This window comes from Trematomus bernacchii, unplaced genomic scaffold (assembly GCF_902827165.1).
Source record: "Trematomus bernacchii unplaced genomic scaffold, fTreBer1.1, whole genome shotgun sequence".
NCBI lineage: Eukaryota > Metazoa > Chordata > Actinopteri > Perciformes > Nototheniidae > Trematomus > Trematomus bernacchii.
The window spans coordinates 12,229,124-12,248,048 of record NW_022987593.1 but is presented as its reverse complement, the minus strand read 5'-3'; the positions used below and the strand labels follow the sequence as shown (position 1 = coordinate 12,248,048).

At 38.6% G+C, this 18,925-nt stretch overlaps 1 protein-coding gene across 3 annotated transcripts; it reads right to left on the bottom strand.

The window, feature by feature from the left end:
- Positions 1 to 729: 729 nt before the first annotated feature.
- On the bottom strand, positions 730 to 9,075 carry LOC117482194 (ubinuclein-1-like). Of its 3 annotated transcripts, XM_034130207.1 has the most exons (15): positions 8,731 to 9,073; positions 6,653 to 6,751; positions 6,384 to 6,479; positions 5,844 to 5,975; positions 5,684 to 5,781; positions 5,002 to 5,572; positions 4,397 to 4,467; positions 3,824 to 3,953; positions 3,611 to 3,735; positions 3,158 to 3,277; positions 2,940 to 3,080; positions 2,468 to 2,518; positions 2,206 to 2,339; positions 1,483 to 1,909; positions 730 to 1,097 (listed from the first exon to the last, which is right to left on the bottom strand). In XM_034130207.1, exons 1-14 carry the CDS (start codon positions 8,956 to 8,958, stop codon positions 1,509 to 1,511), a joined length of 2,397 nt encoding a protein of 798 aa, XP_033986098.1. In that variant the 5' UTR covers positions 8,959 to 9,073; the 3' UTR covers positions 730 to 1,097; positions 1,483 to 1,508. The 3 variants fall into 3 exon arrangements, 2 of the variants coding, with proteins under 2 accessions (XP_033986098.1, XP_033986099.1); XM_034130208.1 differs by lacking the exon at positions 730 to 1,097 and having other exon boundaries at positions 1,536 to 1,909; positions 2,231 to 2,339; positions 8,731 to 9,075; XR_004555844.1 differs by lacking the exon at positions 730 to 1,097 and having other exon boundaries at positions 1,718 to 1,909; positions 2,924 to 3,080; positions 8,731 to 9,075.
- Positions 9,076 to 18,925: the final 9,850 nt, after the last annotated feature.

Here is an 18,925-nt window from a genome sequence, read left to right as displayed (position 1 = left end):
ACAAAATATGGTCAAAATGAACATAACTGTGAGGGTCTAACGTTGATATGTCAAACTTTTGTAAGAGTGGCAAACGTAAGTTAAGTGTTGAAACTGTTAATTAAAAGTAAAAAAGGTATGCCTGGTTTTAAAGCAATACAAAATAATAAAAGTTGGATGAAATATTTGAAGACTTGGGGTGTTTCTCAATGTCGAGGACGCTTCCTTGGTGGGACATGTCTTCCCACAGGTCCATCAGAGGCTAGGCAAGAATCCTTCCTGGCATTCGGAGAACGAAGAATGGAACAGGCGAGCAAGTGTGCGTCATATGAGAGGCCCCGCCTTACATTTTCCGCCAAAGATTTTGCAAATTGGTCCGTGCGCAAAGCATTGTGGGGATTTTAAGACCGGAGGATACACATGTGCAGCCTCGAAATTTCCCGCAACGAAGGACGCCGGCCTCGGTAGAATTCCAAGCATCCTGGACATTGGAACAGTCCTTCAGCGGGACTCGATGACGTAGCATCCTTGAAATAGTGGCTCTGGAGCAGCCTTCCTCGACATTGAGAAACACCCCAGGTCACAAACATAGCAGTCGGCCACTTTGCACATGCACACTTAGTGTTTTGTAATGTATTTATTGCGTGTAAGGCACCAATACTGAAACCTAAGGCTCATTAACTCATTCCTTCAGTGTCTCTACCTTTGAAGACAATTTATCTAAAATCAAATGGCTGCACAACACGTTAATTTTTTATTATTTATTCATTCAAATCAAATCATACATTATAAACAAAGCCTCTCAAATACAAGTTGATTAAAGGGTCATTGCACAATTCATCACAAGGTGTTATCAGAAACAGTCTGTTCCTTTCTTATTGGTAGAAGTGCCATTTCTCCTTTCATAGGTAAAACAAAACTAGCATTTCTTTGGTTACTTCCCAACTCAGATGAAATGCAAAAAAAAATCTCAACTTGTAGCTGTAGACAAAAAAAAAATCATATTCATTAGCTAATTGACTTTTGATGAGCATCTAATTTGCACAGCTGATTTTGGTGTCGTAACTCCTGTGTTTGTGATAATCTCAACATGTGTCCAGTCAAGAAACGGCTCCCACCTAGAGAGAAATAAACAAAAATAAAAGTTGAACAAACCTTAATTTACTATATTCCATGTCTTAAATACAACATATCTGGGTTATACTTTGTCAAACAATAAGTCTTTACTTACTTTAGGTCTTGCATTGTCTGATCCTAAATGTTACAAAAAAGGCTATTGATGGTGGTTTAACCTTTTGTCAGATCATTATTTTATTACTACAAACCTAAATTAAATAAGGTTATCCGTCAAACTTTTTCCTGAACATTTAAACTAATATAATATAGGCGGGTAAATATAGATTTTTTGTAATTCTATAGTAGTGAATGAAAATCAGGATATCTGCCGTTTAGAGTTTTTTCATCCAAAAATACATCAACTAAATAGGATTAAACAAAACGTACCGTGTGTAAATCTGCACCGGGAGTTGTCATTGTACAATAACGTCGTCGTCGTCGGAGATGATCTGCACGTGTCCAGCACGAGAGAGCTGGGCAACGTCTCTGACCTGCTTCGGCACAACGACTCGACACAACGGGAAACCCACCAGGCTGGACTGGGGGGGCGGAGGAGGGAACGGAGGACTTCTGGTGTCCAACCCCAGGCTCCAGTGCTGGACTGAACACTTGTATTTAGCCACGGCTGTTGCCAGGAGGTCCGGGGGGATCGGCTGCACACGAGCCAGCGCCTGCTCTGCGAGGAGCTCCAGGAGGGACTGAGTCTGAGCAGATCTGATGTTTATCGGGGTTTTGTCAGCAGGTGTAGAGGAGGCAGAATCCACTGAAACCCTTCCTGTTTGACCCTCCACCTTATTCTCAGAACTAAGGGAAACTGGATTGGAGAGATTTCTGATCAAACATCTTTTTATTGTGTTTCGACAATGTATAAGTAATGTTTGTCATTTCGAGATGGAAAGCAAAATATATGCATACAAATGAGACAGCGGTCTGTACTGATTGTACGTACAAAGAGAAAAAAGAATTACAAAAACCACAAACAATAACATTGACTAAAGTAAACTCCTACATTCGCTGCCAGTGAGCCTCATACACACGATTATTTATCAGGAACATTGTTAGATGAATATATATGCGTGTAATGCATATGCACATACATGCAGCAAATACCTGGAGTGGAGAGATTTGAACTCACGATAATGACATCGTCTGAGTCGTGAGGCAGGGGAGACTCCTGGAGGACGCTGAAGTTATCCGAAGTAGCGAGAGGCGGCTGCTTCTTCTCAGGCCGGACCCTTTTCACTCTGAGAACACATGTGAGAAGTGAATTAGGAAATCCTTTTAACAAAAAAATAAATAAATCAAGACCTTTCGTAACATTTCCAGAAGCATCTAGACTAGGAACTCATACAAATAAAAGAGACAAACTCACGGTAATGGTGCAAAGAGGCTCAACATCTCCCTGCTCTCCTTGATCAGCACCCTGAAACACATGTTGAGTAGTAATCAGATTACTTTTTTTAGGAAAATTGGGTTTCAAATTTAGATTGAAAATAAATCATGATAATAAAAAAAAAAAAAATTATAGAAATATTAGTATAACAAAAATATTAAGTAAGAAAGTTTAATAAATAGTCAAATAAAATACATACGTAAAGAGAACTTTAAGTTAAACTGTCCAATAAAGATAGAATTAAAAACAAATATGTATTCAAATATAAGTTAAAGTGGTGTGCACATTGTACCACAATCTATGACAGGTATATATACAATAGTGGTATAAATATTAGTATGGATAAGATATTGAATTGCACATTTTAATGAGGAATTGTTTTAACAGTAAGAGAAATCAGGCTGTTGAGACTGAGTTTGCCCCGGTGTGACCAACCTGGATTGTGACCAACCTGGATTGCATCCACCCCTTTGGCCACAGCAGTTTGACCTCATTGTCTAAAAAGGTCTTCAGATATTCCTCCAGCTCCTGACTCCTTTTCTGTCTTTTATACCTCTCCATGTTCACGGTTAACACGTGACACAGGCACTCCCTGTGTGAGAGATGTTGGCACAAAGTTCAATTAGGTTATTTAACATTTTAAATAATCTAATGATGATTAAATCTGACCTGATCTCTTCGTTCCATTTGAACAGCTTCTTTGGAGCTCCTCTCTTCCCGCCTTTCTCCTCCATGTTGTCCTCTGGACCCACATTCTCCTTCTGTTTGCTTTCTTTCTCCTCCGCTGCCCTGACATTAAAACAAAGAGATTAATATGAGACAAAAAAGATCCACAATGAGCCCAAACCATGATCTGAGGAGAATCAAGTGTACGGCCTCAAATTATGGATACAGTAGTTTTTGAGTAGAAGCTGCACAAAAATATGTGTGAATACAAAATGGAAACAAGGCTTTGAAATAACAAATATATTCTCATAATTGATAGATGAAAATATAAAAATATAATCATTTGAAGCCAAAGGCCCCTTTTTTGGCTCCTCTGTTAGCAAATAGCAATCTAACAGTACCATTTAAGTAAATTAAAAGGAATTTTCCACACAAGATATATGCTCAAGTGCTTACTTTGAAGTCCTGGCTTGTTCATATACTTGACAGTTTTCATTGAAACTTGCAATCTGCTCGGGCATGGCTCTGCAGACGGCCTCCTTCAGTTTCTGCATGCGGTTTTCCACATCAGAGCATTCCTCCTGGTCAGTGTCAAATTCAAGATAAAAGTCACATGCAGATCTAAAACTTGAAAAACACATAATACACGTGATAAAAAATAAAACTCACCGTGTGTGCGAGGAACAGTTTCTTCACACGTTTGAGGAGTGTGTCTCTGCTGCAGGGCAGGAAGGACGACAGGTGTGTGTAGACCTTGGAGCGCAGCTGGACCCCCTGTTCCCGACACTGCAACTCAATACTGGAGCAACACACACAGAGAGCATTAACACACACTTAGAAACTGTTTAACATTACTATAGATAGCTAAAGATTGAAACACACAATTACTTCAAGTAGTATAGGAATTCAGTAGTAAGTATTGTATGTACAGGAAACATGTGTGTGTGTTCTGTGCAATGCTTGATACTAAAACGTATAATAATAAACTCTATTTATATTGCACCTTTCATGGTGAACGCAGCCCAAAGTGCTTTACGGAGTGTGACAATAACAAATGAGGAACATCATTAAAAACGAGGTATAAACAAACAGAAAGATGTATATCACTGAACCATAAAACATTAACTCTACAAAAAAAAATAAAAAAATTGAAGTTGCTGTTCTAAGATCAAATGGGAGTTTTCTTGTAATGCACTCTCGGTAGTATAGTATTTGCTTAGTCTGTGTTGTTGGATAACTCACTCTAGCAGCATGGAGTTGATTTCTGGAGTGAAGAACTTTAGTTTAGACTCTCCCTCGGAGGTCTTGGCAACCTGAAAGAAATATGTAAATCATCTGTACATCATACATGCTATTTTCCTTTTGCAATAAACGTTATAGAGTGGTGCAGTGATGACGTTTTTTGTAGGCCGACCTGAAAGTTAAAAACCCAAGGGTTCCCTCAACAAAAAGCAATATTGCAGAACTGTGGTAAACGCATTTTTATGAAATGCTGTTCAGCAGGATAATCTCCACATATCAACACACATTGTTATGCTATAAACAGTCTACATGACGGATGCATGACACCACGCTAAGCTAAAAGGAGTCTAATGTTTGGAGTGATTACATTACTTCAAAAAAGGTTCATTAGTGGAGTGTTAACGTGTATTTTATGGTGTAGAAAAAACTAGAAAAACCTGTAAATTTGTATTAACAACAAACCTTATTTCAGTAAACAAACCATCGACATTTTAGCAATTCTGGGCTTCCTCATTTCACTTACTTTTGGTTGTAGAACTCATTCCTGCACCACTGTATTCACAGGTGAGTCTTTATCACTTTGGCAAACAACAAACGGACCTTACCACCGTGAGTTTCCTAATGCTGTCCTCCAGTCGGTGGGGAAGTCCCTCCGGCAGCGGGACACACTGAGGTAATGTAGAACTGGTGTGTGTCGGGAGCTGGATCTGCTCTAACTGAGGCTTCAGCTGCACGTTGGTCCCCGTCATTGGAGGAAGGACCTGAGGGCGAGCCTCAGACTGGGTCAGATTATCTGCTTTAGGACTGAAAAGCTGCGTTTCTGTTGAAGGTGGAGGCGCCATTTTCGTGGACGAAGCAGCTTCACTAACATCTAATAAAGAGTCTAGATCAATGTCAAAATCCATTGCGTTGACTGCCTGGATGAGAGTGTGCTCATTGGTTGACCCGATTAAACTGAGGAGGGGGTCTGTCAGTCCCAAACCTCCCCCCCCGCCTGCATCTGCCGGGAACATTGTGATCGCAGACCTCCTTGGTTTTACTTTATCCATTTTCTGTCGTTCCTTCTCCTTCTCTCTTTGAAACTTCTTCAACAAGCTAGTGACGCTCAACGTGAAGCAAACCTTTTTCTTCTTTTTCTTCTTGATCTTGTCGTCCGATGCCAGTTCAGTCAAAGGGCTGCACGATGAACATTGAGAGATTTATCTTGTGAAGCTAATAAAAAGGTGAAATCAGAGTGAAACTGGATATACAGTAAACATGAGGTAAGAGTGCTTTGGGTAGTCTCACCTTGACTTAGGATCCAAAAAGCTGATCGTCTCCTCCGCCTCTTCTCTGCAGCGCTTCTTCTTCTTTGGCTTATCCTGTCCGTCATTGACTTTACGCTTCTAAAAATGAACAGTTTTGGAACTCAATCACTTAAAAATGTATTTCTGGGTTTTAGACTTACTTTTGAGGACTCAGGAGTTTTCTCTCTTGCTTTGAGGTCCTCAGTCTCAGTATGGCGGAAGTGCAGCACACCAGAGTTTATGTAGAATCCACCGAACTTAGTGGTGAGGGAGGCCGGCACAAACTCATCGTACTACAAAGATCAACCAAAAGCAATATTAGAATTTGATTTAAATAGCTTTGGTCGATACGAAAAACTTTACAACAAGCCAAAGAAAAGATGGAGAAACACTGACAGGCCTTGAAATGTATGAGCAAAGGAAATTTGGCTAATCCCCTTTTTTAATTTTGGAAAAAGTTGTTTAATTCAGAGTATCGACTGCCATCACAATGAGTCACTGCTCCAGGAGAGAGTATTTATGATCAGTGTTGATTATGGTACATTTTAAAAAGCCTGAAACTATGTTTTCAGTAACAACAAAAGGCAGAGATACAGAATATCAAAACTGCGTCTTCATAAAACACTACACGTTTTTAAAAGACGATAATAAACAAACTATATCATGTGGAAATCCAAATATGTGATTTAACACAGACTCACAGGCTCCGTGTTGTCAATGAAGGAATCCTCGTCATCATAACCGTATCCGATATCAATCAGGTCCTGGATACGGTCCTTATTCTTTGGTTTGTCTGCCTGCGATGAAAGGTTGCAAAATACTGTTGTGCTATTTGTATCTGTTGCCATTTCTGATAAAGAGTTCAATCAAATACATCAGTGTCAGTTCTGGTCCAATTCAAACTCTTGATTTTATTTGATGGTCCCTTGAAATGTTGAGGTATATTCATTAATAATTCAGAGCTACTTACATATTTTTTCTCCAACTCCCCTGAAAGAGCCGCGACCTCGTCGATCTCTCTCTTCTCTTCCTCCTCAAATCTTCTCAGTGGGACTTTTGTGTTGTTTATCTAAAGTTAGATAAAGTCTCAAACCAATTACAAAAAAACAAAGTCTGCTCTCTCACCAACAATCACATTAAGATCAGTATATGCATAATCTGTGCATGTGCAGCAAAAAGCATGGGCAATTTCTCACAGGACAAACAAAGTTGACAACCATCATGGATTCAGAGCACCCAATCAATCTGATCTCAATACTTTAAGAGGAAGAATGCATCTTACAAAATGCAAATAATCTTGTGAGTTAAAAGAAAGCCATCCCAAGGAATTAATTGGAAAATAAATCTCCATATTTAAATGTAAAATACATTGGGTGATATGAAAGTTCTGCCTCAGAGTTCTGCCATACTGTTACCTTAAGTCCCCATGTATTTATATTAAAAGTTTGAAAGAGAAAACGCGTATTAATAAAAGTTAACCCAGTCATGCATGGACAAAGTATTAAGCTTGAAAAAGCGTTATGATTTTATTGAATCACTTAATTATTAAAACGTCCAAAATGTAAACAAGTATCATAACTTAGAACAAAAGTCATATTCCAGTTCAATGTGAATCATGACTTACAAAACAGTAGCAGGGTCAATATCACTATAAAGTAACTTTGGTGTCCCCATCAGAATCACTCAGTTATCATGAAAATGTAGCAGAATAATGAAACTCTGAGGTCTTATTATAAAAGGCCAAACATTTACACACATATCAGTACAATGATAAGTCTCTTGAAATGCGTTTCCTTAATTTTTTCATTGGATGTACGTGTTTTTGGCATGTCCCACACACTGCTCTGCTAACTACAGTGTGTGTAATAAGTGGTTAAATCATACTACATTTAAAAAAATAATTATATGGTTTTATTGTCCACAACGAGTTATTTGATAAAAACGAGTCATTTTTATCATGTATATTCTATTTTCATAATAATATTGAACATTTGTCATGTGTCCCTGACATTTGCTGTCCACCCTGTCATCAAGGGGTAACTGCCCCATAAAAAAACCCTCTGATGTTTTCAGTGACATTACTACCACCATTTTGTCAATGGAGGCTGAGACATTGGCTAGTTGCAAAGTAAGTTTTTTAACTTATATTTCAAAATTGTAATCATATTATGTGTGTAGTTGGATGTTGTCAAGCTTAACATGTCCACTCTGTCATAGTGAAATGTCAATTAATATAAAAACCTTTCAGAAATTCGAAATATATATTTGTTAAACAGTACACAGTCACCTTGCTAACTGAATCATGTTGCTAACTGAAGGTCCACCATGTGCTCATTAAATGCTAATATTAGCCACACATTTCCACCCTGTCATTGTCCACCCTGTCAGCAAGCCTTCCATAAATAATATAAAATGTACATTTTCAGAAAGCTATAGTCCCTTTCTCAACAATATATTTCAGTTAATGGAAAAAGTATTTGGATAATAATGAAATTATGGCAAACTATTTGTACCATTGTCCACCCTGTCAGCAAGCCTTCCATGACAGGGTGGACATGGTACAAATAGTTTGCCATAATTTCATTATTATCCAACATTTCTGAAAATGTACATTTTATAATCACTATGTAATTACAATGTATTTACTCTTTGAATGTTGTCCATGACAGGGTGGATACATTTTGCTGTTTGCATGTACTTGCAGTTAATTTATAAAAAGTGTGGGAGCTTAACCAACATCCATTTCTAACGTATATTTAATACAATGAATATGAAGTTTAATGGAAAATCTCAGATTTTTTTTTTGGAAATGGGGAAGTCTCAAATGCACCGTATGGTGATATTGATTAACAACAATGATTTAAAAGAACAACCCTCATTGTCTGTTAATTTATTAAAGTTGAGGTCATGCACTTTGCATTTTCATATAGACTACTCACAATTTAACAAGTTAAGAAAAGTTGGTCATGGATCGATGTTTTGATATGAAAACTAAACTCTTGAATCATCAGTAAACTTTTCTAATCAGAAAAGAGGAATAAATCCCACCTTGTTGTCTAGGAGCCGAGTGTAGCTGAACTCCGGAAAGCTTCTCTCATCAGGGTCGAACAGTTTGAGCACTAGGCGGACCGAACTGGGTTCTGAAGGCGGGTCCAAACACGTCTTCTCCTCCTGAACAACACCCGGGGGGGGCTTCACCTCCACCGGGGCCGGCTGGGTGGGGAGAGGGGCTTCACAGGACAGCGTGGTGAGCTGGACCCTCCGAGACTCTGCCATCACAGCTGATAAGATAACACCGGCAGAGTGTGTGTGTGTGTGTGTGTGTTTCAACCATGGATGTATGATAAGAGGCTTCAACCAGGCAGAAAGGGCTCCATTAGGCACAAACACATGCAGGTGTGCGGCACGTTTTGGTCACGTGATCGCCTCCGCACGCTGCAGCCACTCCTTCAAAACACGGTGGGAAAATATGTGGAAATATCAGTTATATGAATAATTCATTCGCAAAAACAGATAATAGACATTATTTAAATGAATATTAGTCTGGTTTATAAGCTATTTCGTTAAGTCAAAACAATAGTTCTTAAAGGTGGGGTAGGTAATTTTGGAGGAAACCAGCTCGAGTGCGCTAGAATTTGAAAATACACAACCGGAACAAATCTGCCACTTCCTTACAGAGCCCCTCCTCCAACACACACGAACGCGCACATGACCAATGAGGGCACGAGATAGGTTTGTGCACGGATGGAAGTCTGACAGGCAGGTAGGCCATCCAGTTATTTTAGCCGGGCCGGCTATAGAGTGGCGAAGTCCCTCCCCTTCCGGTTGAGCCCCATGGGACCTTATTTCGGAAAAGTTATGCATTGAAGTCAATGGAGAGAGAAAGATTATCTTTCGATCCCGTTTGAATTGTGCCACGAATTACACATATGATGTTTGTCAATTTAAAAGATAATTTTGCAAGTCAAAAAAAAAAAAATGTGCCGTAAAACTGTGAAGTAACACATTTGTTTGTGTGAAACGCTAAATGAACTACATCTCTCGTCAACCACACACGTCACCAAGATGGCCGTCACTACTGTCTTGTCAACAAACGATTGACTACCCTCACTATCACCACAATGAAACACGTCCTGAAGAATGTCATGCAAAGCCTGCCTTCCTTTGATTCTCTCTGAACTGCCTGGTCGTTTTAATGTTTAATGTCAACCATTTGTGCAGATAGCATGAAGTAGAAAAGATCGCCGATGCTAACGTTAGCGTTAGCATTTCTCCCCCGGAATTAAATGGTGTATTATAGAATGATCACACCGGTGACAGTACTATTCAAAGGGTTCACGAAATATGACTACTACTCTTACTGTTTAACATTTTGGGTTACTTAATGTTACTTCATGTTAAGGCTAATAAAAATGACAAGGCTGTAATGCTAACTAACGTGCTAGCTACTAGCTAGGTAGCTAACTTGATCAAGCCACTCCTGGTCGTTTCATCAGACGGGAAGCAAAAGAACGAGCAAGACCCATTGCTGGTATAATAACAACCTGGTACTAAGCACACAGGCATCTTGTTAAAGTTATCTTATCTTAGCCAGCGCCATATAGATAGATTATATCTATATTGCGCTGATCTTAGGTATCTGAATGGTGGAGGTAAACAATTGTGACATCACTTACGCGACTCTGGGATTTGTAGTCTTTCTAGTTACGTATTTTTCATAGTCTTATATTTCAACAGTTTTACGACAAACTGTGACTTTTTTGACATGGAAATGATTTTTTAAGATTGACAAACATCATATGTGTAATTCATGGCACAATTCAAACGGGATCGAAAGATAAGTTTTCTCTCCCCATTGACTTCAATGCATAACTTTTCCGGAATAAGGTCCCATACCCCGGAAGTAAGTGGGAGGGACTTCGCCACTCTATTGTCAAAGCATTTAATATATTCATTCATTGCTATCGGGATGTTAAGTTAAGAGCATTCCATGGAATATAACAAAAAGTGTTTCTGAAATAAATTACATAGGCTACCCCACCTTTAAGGAAATAAAATACAAATGAGATTTGTTTTCCTGTGAGCAAATTAACCCTTAAAATAAGCAGTCATCTTGAGTGAAAGTACTGATACGACACTGTACACATACTCACTTTTAAGTTAAAGTACTGCATCGAGAATCAAATGTAAAGTGTAATGTAGTTTAAGTATTAGGAGTAAAAGTGCTCATTGCAGAAAAAACTCAACAAATAGCCTATAAATATTGATTGTACTTGTAGACTAAGTACAAAGTATACCAACACATTTAAATACTCAAGTAAAGTAGGCTACAAGTATCTCAAAAGTGTACTGAACGACAGTACTTAAGTGTTAATGTACTTAGTTACTTCACACCTCTGAACATGCATATATTTGAGATGAACTTGTTTATAAAATGTACCCTTTTTCAGCAGTTTTATGTTGATGGCTTTTTTTTTGGCTCAGAATTTCCGGGAGTTTCCACTGGTTGCCTGGCAACAGCTAAGTAGGCTCTTTCAGTGCACAAACTGAAAAATGTTTAATTGATTTTTGACTTTTTCTGATGTAGACCTATACGGATTCAAAAACATATATTGCGTATTGTTTAACCCTTATCTTCAGGAATTATTTTAATTTTAAATCCCAGTGTTTCAAACGTTACTATTTTGTATGCCTTATAGTTTAAAGGTGGGGTAGGTAAGTCTGAGAAACCGGCTCGAGATACACTTTTTGTTATATTCCATGGAATGCTCTTAACATTTCGATAGTAATGAATATCTTAAGTGCTTTGACAAAGCACTTAAGATAGCTGGAAGCCGTAATACTGTAAAAAGTACGACCAATCATTTTAGCCGGCCCGGCTAAAATAACTGGATGAGCTACCTGCCTGTCAGCTTTCCATCTGTGCACAAACTTATCTCGTGCCCTCATTGGTCATGTGCGCGTTCGTGTGTGTTGGAGGAGGGGCTCTGTAAGGAAGTGGCAGATTTTCTCCGGTTGTGTATTTTCAAATTCTAGCGATCTCGAGCCGGTGCTGTTGTTTTATATTACACACTTAAAGGTGGGGTAGGTAATTTTGGAGAAACCAGCTCGAGTGAGCTAGAATTTGAAAATACACAGCCGGAAAAAATCTGCCACTTCCTTACAGAGCCCCTCCTCCAACACACACGAACGCGCACATGACCAATGAGGGCACGAGATAAGTTTGTGCACGAGATGGAAGGCTCACAGGCAGGTAGGCCATCCAGTTATTTTAGCCCGGCTAAAATAACTGGATGGCCTACCTGCCTGTGAGCCTTAAGTGCTTTTTACAGTACTACGGCTTCCACAGATGACATTTTTTTATGGATTTTTTGTCAAAGCACTTTTGCATATTAGCATATTCATTGCTATCGGGATGTTAAGAGCATTCCATGGAATATAACAAAAAGTGTATCTCGAGCCGGTTTCTCAAACTTACCTACCCCACCTTTAATTATTTCATACATTTATATCAGTTTATTTTATAAAGCCATTTGTGGATTATAATTATGATAACTATTATTAATATTACTAATTGTATTCATGCTGAGAAGTGCTTTACACCTTCTTTACCACACGGGGGCGCTGTAAGTCCATGAGGATGAGCAGAGAAACAGGAAGAGATATTTCAGCACAGTTTAACTTTGAAAACAAAAAACTCTTTATATCACATATACTGAAGATGCTCATTAGGCTCGTGGTTTCACAATACATGAAGGAAACTGTATCCTGCCAACACTTTGTTAATAAGGATGTCATGAAACACAACAGTCTGCAGGTTTATTAAAGATTTGCATCTGTTTTGCAGCATCTTCTCTCAATAAACATTACTTTACCAGACATTTAAATGACATAAAGACACTTTGAAAATACCGTAATTTTAAATAAACAGCCTTCATCTTGTCAACGTTAATCCTGCAGTGATGTCCAAACAGCAGTGTGTCTGTTAAATCAGAGACTGTTTAACAAGATTGACAAAAAAAGGTCACAGAGACCAAATCCAAGTCATGTATCTTTCATGCAGCCTGCACTCAGCCTGCAGTGAATTGACTTTGACAATTACAATAACGGGATAATTGCAATCTGTCACCATACATTCTGTGTTAGCATATCACAAAATAACCAATCCGCGCCACTCACTTCACACACACACACACACACACCCTGATCTGCATAACACACACATCACCCCGCTTTGTAATTATAAATGAATTTCACGGTGCGAGGCTTTTAATGCAAATAATATGGATCTTTTTTTCCCTCTCTGACCAACAGGACTCAGTGTGTGTGTTTGTGTGTGCACGTGTGTATATATGTGTGTGTGTGAGGGAGAGAGAGGATCAGATTGCAGCCAAGCTTTGTTTGACTAGCCTCCCCTCTCAAACGAGTTAATGGGATGGAAGTTATTTGCCACCCTGAGCTGACGATGCGAGGTCGAGCAGAAGCATTGAATTAAAAAAAACTGGCAAAAAAAAGGCGTCAATATATGTGCTGGAGACAAAGAACTAAAACACACCCGAGCAGGACAAAGACAGACAGATGGAGACGGCAGGGGTAGTGTGTGTGTGTGTGTGTGTGTGTGTGTGTGTGTGTGTGTGTGTGTGTGTGTGTGTGTGTGTGTGTGTGTGTGTGTGTGTGTGTGTGTGTGTGTGTGTGTGTGTGTGTGTGTGTGCCCCTGTAACACTGAGCTTGGACCCCCATGTGGCCCCAGAAAAAAACGACATTGCAGCAAAGGCTATGTCGTCACCAAAAAAAACAGGATTTTTTTGTATTTAAAAAAAATTATATAATTAAAATAAGATTGTAACTTAGACCTTGACTAAAATTCTGTTCCTGAAACAAACACCAATAATTAAGTGTTTTTGTGGCTATGACTTTTATGTCTTTAACATTTTAATTATGACAAACAAGAATGATAACTTCTAAAAATGTATATACCTCTAATTGTTATGACTTTTCCACATGTAACCAGCAAGGCACCCCAGTGAAATTGGTCTAACCGCCATTGTGCGTGTGTGTGTGTGTGTGTGTGTGTGTGTGTGTGTGTGTGTGTGTGTGTGTGTGTGTGTGTGTGTGTGTGTGTGTGTGTGTGTGTGTGTGTGTGTGTGTGTGTGTGTGTGTGTGTGTGTGTGTGTGTGTGTGTGGTGACAGGGACCCCATCAGTGCAGGATCAGAGTGGGGAAATTGGAGGACAATGTCTGAGAGGGGGGGGGCGGGGGATAATTTGAAGCGATCGGGGGGGCGGGGTCCCAGAGGTGCATAATTCACTCGTTCATTAACTAGACCAAACAAGAGCCAATATTAATTAACTCGTTCCTCGCGCTGAGGCGCCCCGAGTAGCGCGTGCTTTGTTGTCAATTGGCCACTACACTTCTTGGAAGTGAAGGCTTTCAAACACCAGAGCTGGGGGACCACAGGGTGAAGGGTGATACAGACCCAGTCAATGTGTATGGGGAGGTTTTTAATAAAGCTTTTGTAAATAATACTACATTTAACAATAGGCATAGTTGAAAAGTATTTTTATTTAAATTCCAATGTAAAAAAAATAAAAATGAAAAAATATATTAACATTTTTCAAGTCACTTTAAGTAATAATATTTTACATAAAAAGTAAGATGAGTAAAAGCAAGCTTATTAAATATGATTGTTTTCTAAATATGAAACTACCTAACAGTAGAAATGTGTGAATAAATATCTCCAAATTGCTTACACTGCATTATCAATCTTTCATTAAATAAATAAATATTCTTCTTATTATATGGAGGAATTTGTATAATTAATATTTTAGATGTTTTATACTGTACGTTTGCTTCTGTACTTTTACTAAGCTAAGTTCAAAATGAACCTTTTGGTATAAACTACTTCCACTACTGCAAAAGATTGATATATTAATGACAATCAATGACAATGACAGGTACAATCATCACTAGTGGGAAATAACTCAAGTACAAGTAATGCACTTCAGTACAGTACAGTTACTCCAAAAAACTACAGGGCAGTTTCCCGCTACTGTGGGGTCAACAAATGAAAACCCAGAGCTTTGTGTGCGGTGAGAATGTTTTGCTTCATTTAAAGTTAGACCTGTTACAGACATGCCTGATGTTTATCACCTTAAACTGCTCCTGCTGGTGTCAGATTAAAACAATATAACAATGGCTTTTTTGTTGGAAGTAACGTCTAATATACATCACTGGATGTCCGCAAATGTGTTTTAACTGTCACTAATTTGCATAATATCCATAACAGATTTTAAGTTACAGATTTCTGCAGGTCTGACTTCATCGCTTGCCCTTATGGCCCGGTCTGGATCAAAATCTATTCCACAGAAGTTCATTATTTCGGATGACATTGTGTTTAAAGCGGTGCATCTTCCTAAATTAGGTTCAAATTGCCCCACAGCAAATCTTGGGCCTTCAGAGATAGAAATAAAGTACTGGACACATTGCCTGGATAGAGGGAGGACTGGATTTAATAAAGCTTAGGTTATTATTTCAGTTTGATTGAAATACTATGAAGGAAGTTATTTACTTTTTATTCCTAGACATTTATTTCAAAGGATTAGTGAATTCATATTGGCTTGAACATTAATTCAACAACAACAACACATATAATATATTGTTTTAATACTTGCAAAAGCCCAATCTGAGTACTAGCCATAAACAAAATATATAATACAAATACATTAATAATAATAATAATCATCATCATCATCATCGTGTTAATATTATAATAAATAATAAAAATGCATAATAGAACATATACAACTGAGAAAGCCTTTCCTTATTGATTCTCAAATGATTAGACAAATAAAATAAAATAAAACTCACTGATGTAGTCCCCCCCTCCTCCTCCACTAGGGGGCGCTGCTCCCCTGATCCTCCTGCAGCTGTCAGGCCCTGCTAACTTTGATTAAGGTTTAAATTGGCTGAATTTAATGAACGTTGCCTAATTAGGCAGGATAACAGCTTTAATTGATAAGTAATTATCTGCCACAAATTGTTATTAATTCTCCGGCTCTCTCTCTTATAGTGTACTGAGTGACTCTCCTCCACTCTCTCCCCCCTCTCTCTCTCTCTCCCCCTCCTCCCCCCTGCAACATTTTGTATTTATGTAAACAAGCAGTAGTAAACAATTAGGCATATGTTAGGATGGGATATTCCAGAGGGTATCATCAGACTGGCAGTTTATCTGGAATGAGTTCCCTCACTGGCTGATATCTCTGAGCATTAATTGTTTAAACTGTCCTGTCATTTTGGCGGCGTGCCATCCACTGCATGCTGTTAGACTAAGAAGAGCTGCAGGAACAATGATTCTTGTTTGAAAGAGAACTGTTAATTGTATAGTAAAAGAGAAAGGGCTTTAATATCTGAATAATTTTCTTTCCTCTAAATGTCTACTGTATCTACAACAATAATGATGAATCATGGATTATGTGATTAGTTGAAGTTAAGTGGCTCAGTTTTATTATTTTAGTCGTAATTAAAGTTATATATATTGAACTGATAATGTATGTTTAACTAAATGTCTGTATGTGAGGGAATCCTGCAGCTGTGTGATAGACTCTTGGACAACATTTGAACTCCTAAGTGGATATCACAACTATATCAATTAGGTTTAATACAAAAAATCAGCTGGTTCTTGTCATCGTATCCTTAAGGAGATTTAAAGGGGGCCTTATAATGCTCATGGTCAGGTTCATATGTTGTTCCTCTATTGAAACATGTCTCCATGCTTTAATGTTCAAAAAGCTCTTTTTTTTTCTCATACTGCCTGTGCTGCAGCACCTCTTTTCACCCTCTGTCTGAAACCAGAGCCCAGTCTGCTCTGATTGGTCAGCTGGCCGGCTTTGTTGTGATTGGTCAACCGCTTAAAGATATCACGTACTTTGTGTTGGAACGTTAGCCAATAGAAGCACGAGTGTTACATGGTGATGTCATTATGTTACAGAAGTAAACAAAGGAGTCCATGGAGGCGTTTCAGGCAGGGAACACAGGGATTTTGCAGACCATTTACATGCACTAAAACCTATATAACACACTGAGGAAACCCTTGAATCACCTGAGTTTCTAAATAGATAATTTTAAGGAGAGTCATAAAAATGTAAGATCAAATACATTTGCTGGATGATCTGCGGAGATCCAACAGCATCTACATACCTGTAGATGTTTTGCAGATGGCCTCCAAAAGTAACACTATGGCCAAAGCTATTAAGATTTGTGATCTGAAGCGCTCATTCAGCTAATTTAATACCATACAAGTAATTATGTTTGTTTTACAGTGATGAGAATATGACCTCTTTCCCTTGAGCAGCACAATGAGCATATTGAAAAGTCTGTATGCGTTTTTGATCTGCACTGATATGTTATACTTTGTTTCAAACATTTGCAGACTAGTGTTACATTTCTTAAGGATTAGCAATCCATCATTGAAGGCAAAAACGAACTTTTAAGAATAAGATCTGCTCATTAAATTATAAACATTGATGAAACTGCTGCTAACGCAATATAGGATTAAAAAAACAAACCATAACCTCTATAACCAGTGTTATCCCTTTGTATGTTCAATGCCTTAACTTGTGAATTATGTAACTTGAGGATTTATTATGCATGAATCAACATATTACATAAAGTGCAATATTGTCTCATCATTTCAACTGCACTGTCATTTTCATTCTTGTAATTTATACCTGTTTTATTCTATTTTAGTTTGTTTAATTTTAATGATATTCTCTTCGCCGATTAATGACAGTTTTTAAATGTCATTTTATAATCTGTTTCCGCTGCAGATCGTAATGCTCTTAATGTTTTTCATTCATTATAAAGTACTTTGAATTTCCTTGTGTTGAAAGGTGCTATAAAAAAACACTTGCCTTGCCTTTCAAAACTGTACCTGAACTTAAAATTGTTATATAGACATACTTTGGACCTTTAAGACAACACAAACAACAGTATGTGTATAAGATGAGATGTTTAAATACTAAGATGTAAAGTGGCTTACACTGTAAAACCTAAACCATGAGGGTTTGGATCAATGAGGCTAAAACCTTTGTTTCAAACAGAGGCCACTCTGACTGAGCTATTCATTAACGTGCTTTAAATGAGATGCGTGTGAACTTGCTTCCTAATCAAAACATCTTTCCTCGTTTACAGGGCGGCTTTAAGCTGAGCTCTTTGGGTGAGGAGGGGAGGTTGATGGGGGGGGTGGTTCTCCTCCTCTTTCTTTGCACCCCTCCATCACTTCACTCCCAGCAGATGGTTTTGTTGGGCTCCAGTAGCCCGCCAGTGTCCGAATAAACTGATCCATTCTTCCTCTGTGTCCATCAGATCTGAGCATTTGTTTAAAAATCCTCCCTCTTCTACACACTACACACACACACACACACACGCGCACGCGCGCACGCACGCACACACACACACACACAGGCACAGACAAACTCACACTAACACACATTTTCGCGATGATGAATGGATGAGAAGAAAGGTATTGATTGTGCTGCTTTAAACGTATATGCAAATACTTGCCAGTGCATGAAAAATTGCCGTCACCATTTCTCAAATGATATCATTACTTTATTTTGAAAATGGTAATTTGCATAGCGGATTTCCCTGTGGGGTAGGGGGGTTAATTAGGTCTATTTCCGTGTGGCTTGTGCCAAGACAGCCAAGGAAAAAAAGAGGGGGTGGGGGGTGGGCAGAAGGAGGAGAGAAAGAGGGAGAGTGAAGGGGGAGATCCGACTCGCTGATAACAATTAAAATGGCATTTTGGACTCTTTCAAGCATGGAACATTGTTGGCATATTAGGCACGTTTTAGGAAAAGGTGATAAGTTACTTTTAATTGAAATGGAGTTATGGCTCCAGAGGAAATGTGGCTTTGTTACATTTATTTTTAAAGTGGCCCTAATTTGCTTTTTGGGGTTCACCGTTTCCTGTAGTTTGTTATATAGGTTTTTGTGCATGTAAATGGTCTGCAAAGGCTAAAATCCCTGTTTTCCCTACAGAGGGCGTTTCTCTCCCACATCCTCCCCTCTGCCTGAAACGCTTTCATTGAACTCCTTTGTTTACTTCTGTAACATGGTGACATCACTATGTTACACTTGCTTTGCTATTCCCTAGCGCTCCAACACATTGTACTTAATAGGCTAAGGGGCGGGACATCTCTAAGCGGTTGACCAATCACAACAGAGCCGGCCAGCTAACCAATCAG

Coding starts and splice junctions, on each gene's coding strand:
- LOC117482194 (XM_034130207.1), bottom strand. CDS start 8,958: ATGGCAGAGTCTCGGAGGGTCCAGCTCACCACGCTGTCCTGTGAAGCC. Junction 6,480..6,652: donor GGGAGTTGGAGAAAAAATAT/GTAAGTAGCTCT, acceptor CTTTCATCGCAG/GCAGACAAACCAAAGAATAA. Junction 3,954..4,396: donor ATCAACTCCATGCTGCTAGA/GTGAGTTATCCA, acceptor GTGTTGCTCCAG/TATTGAGTTGCAGTGTCGGG.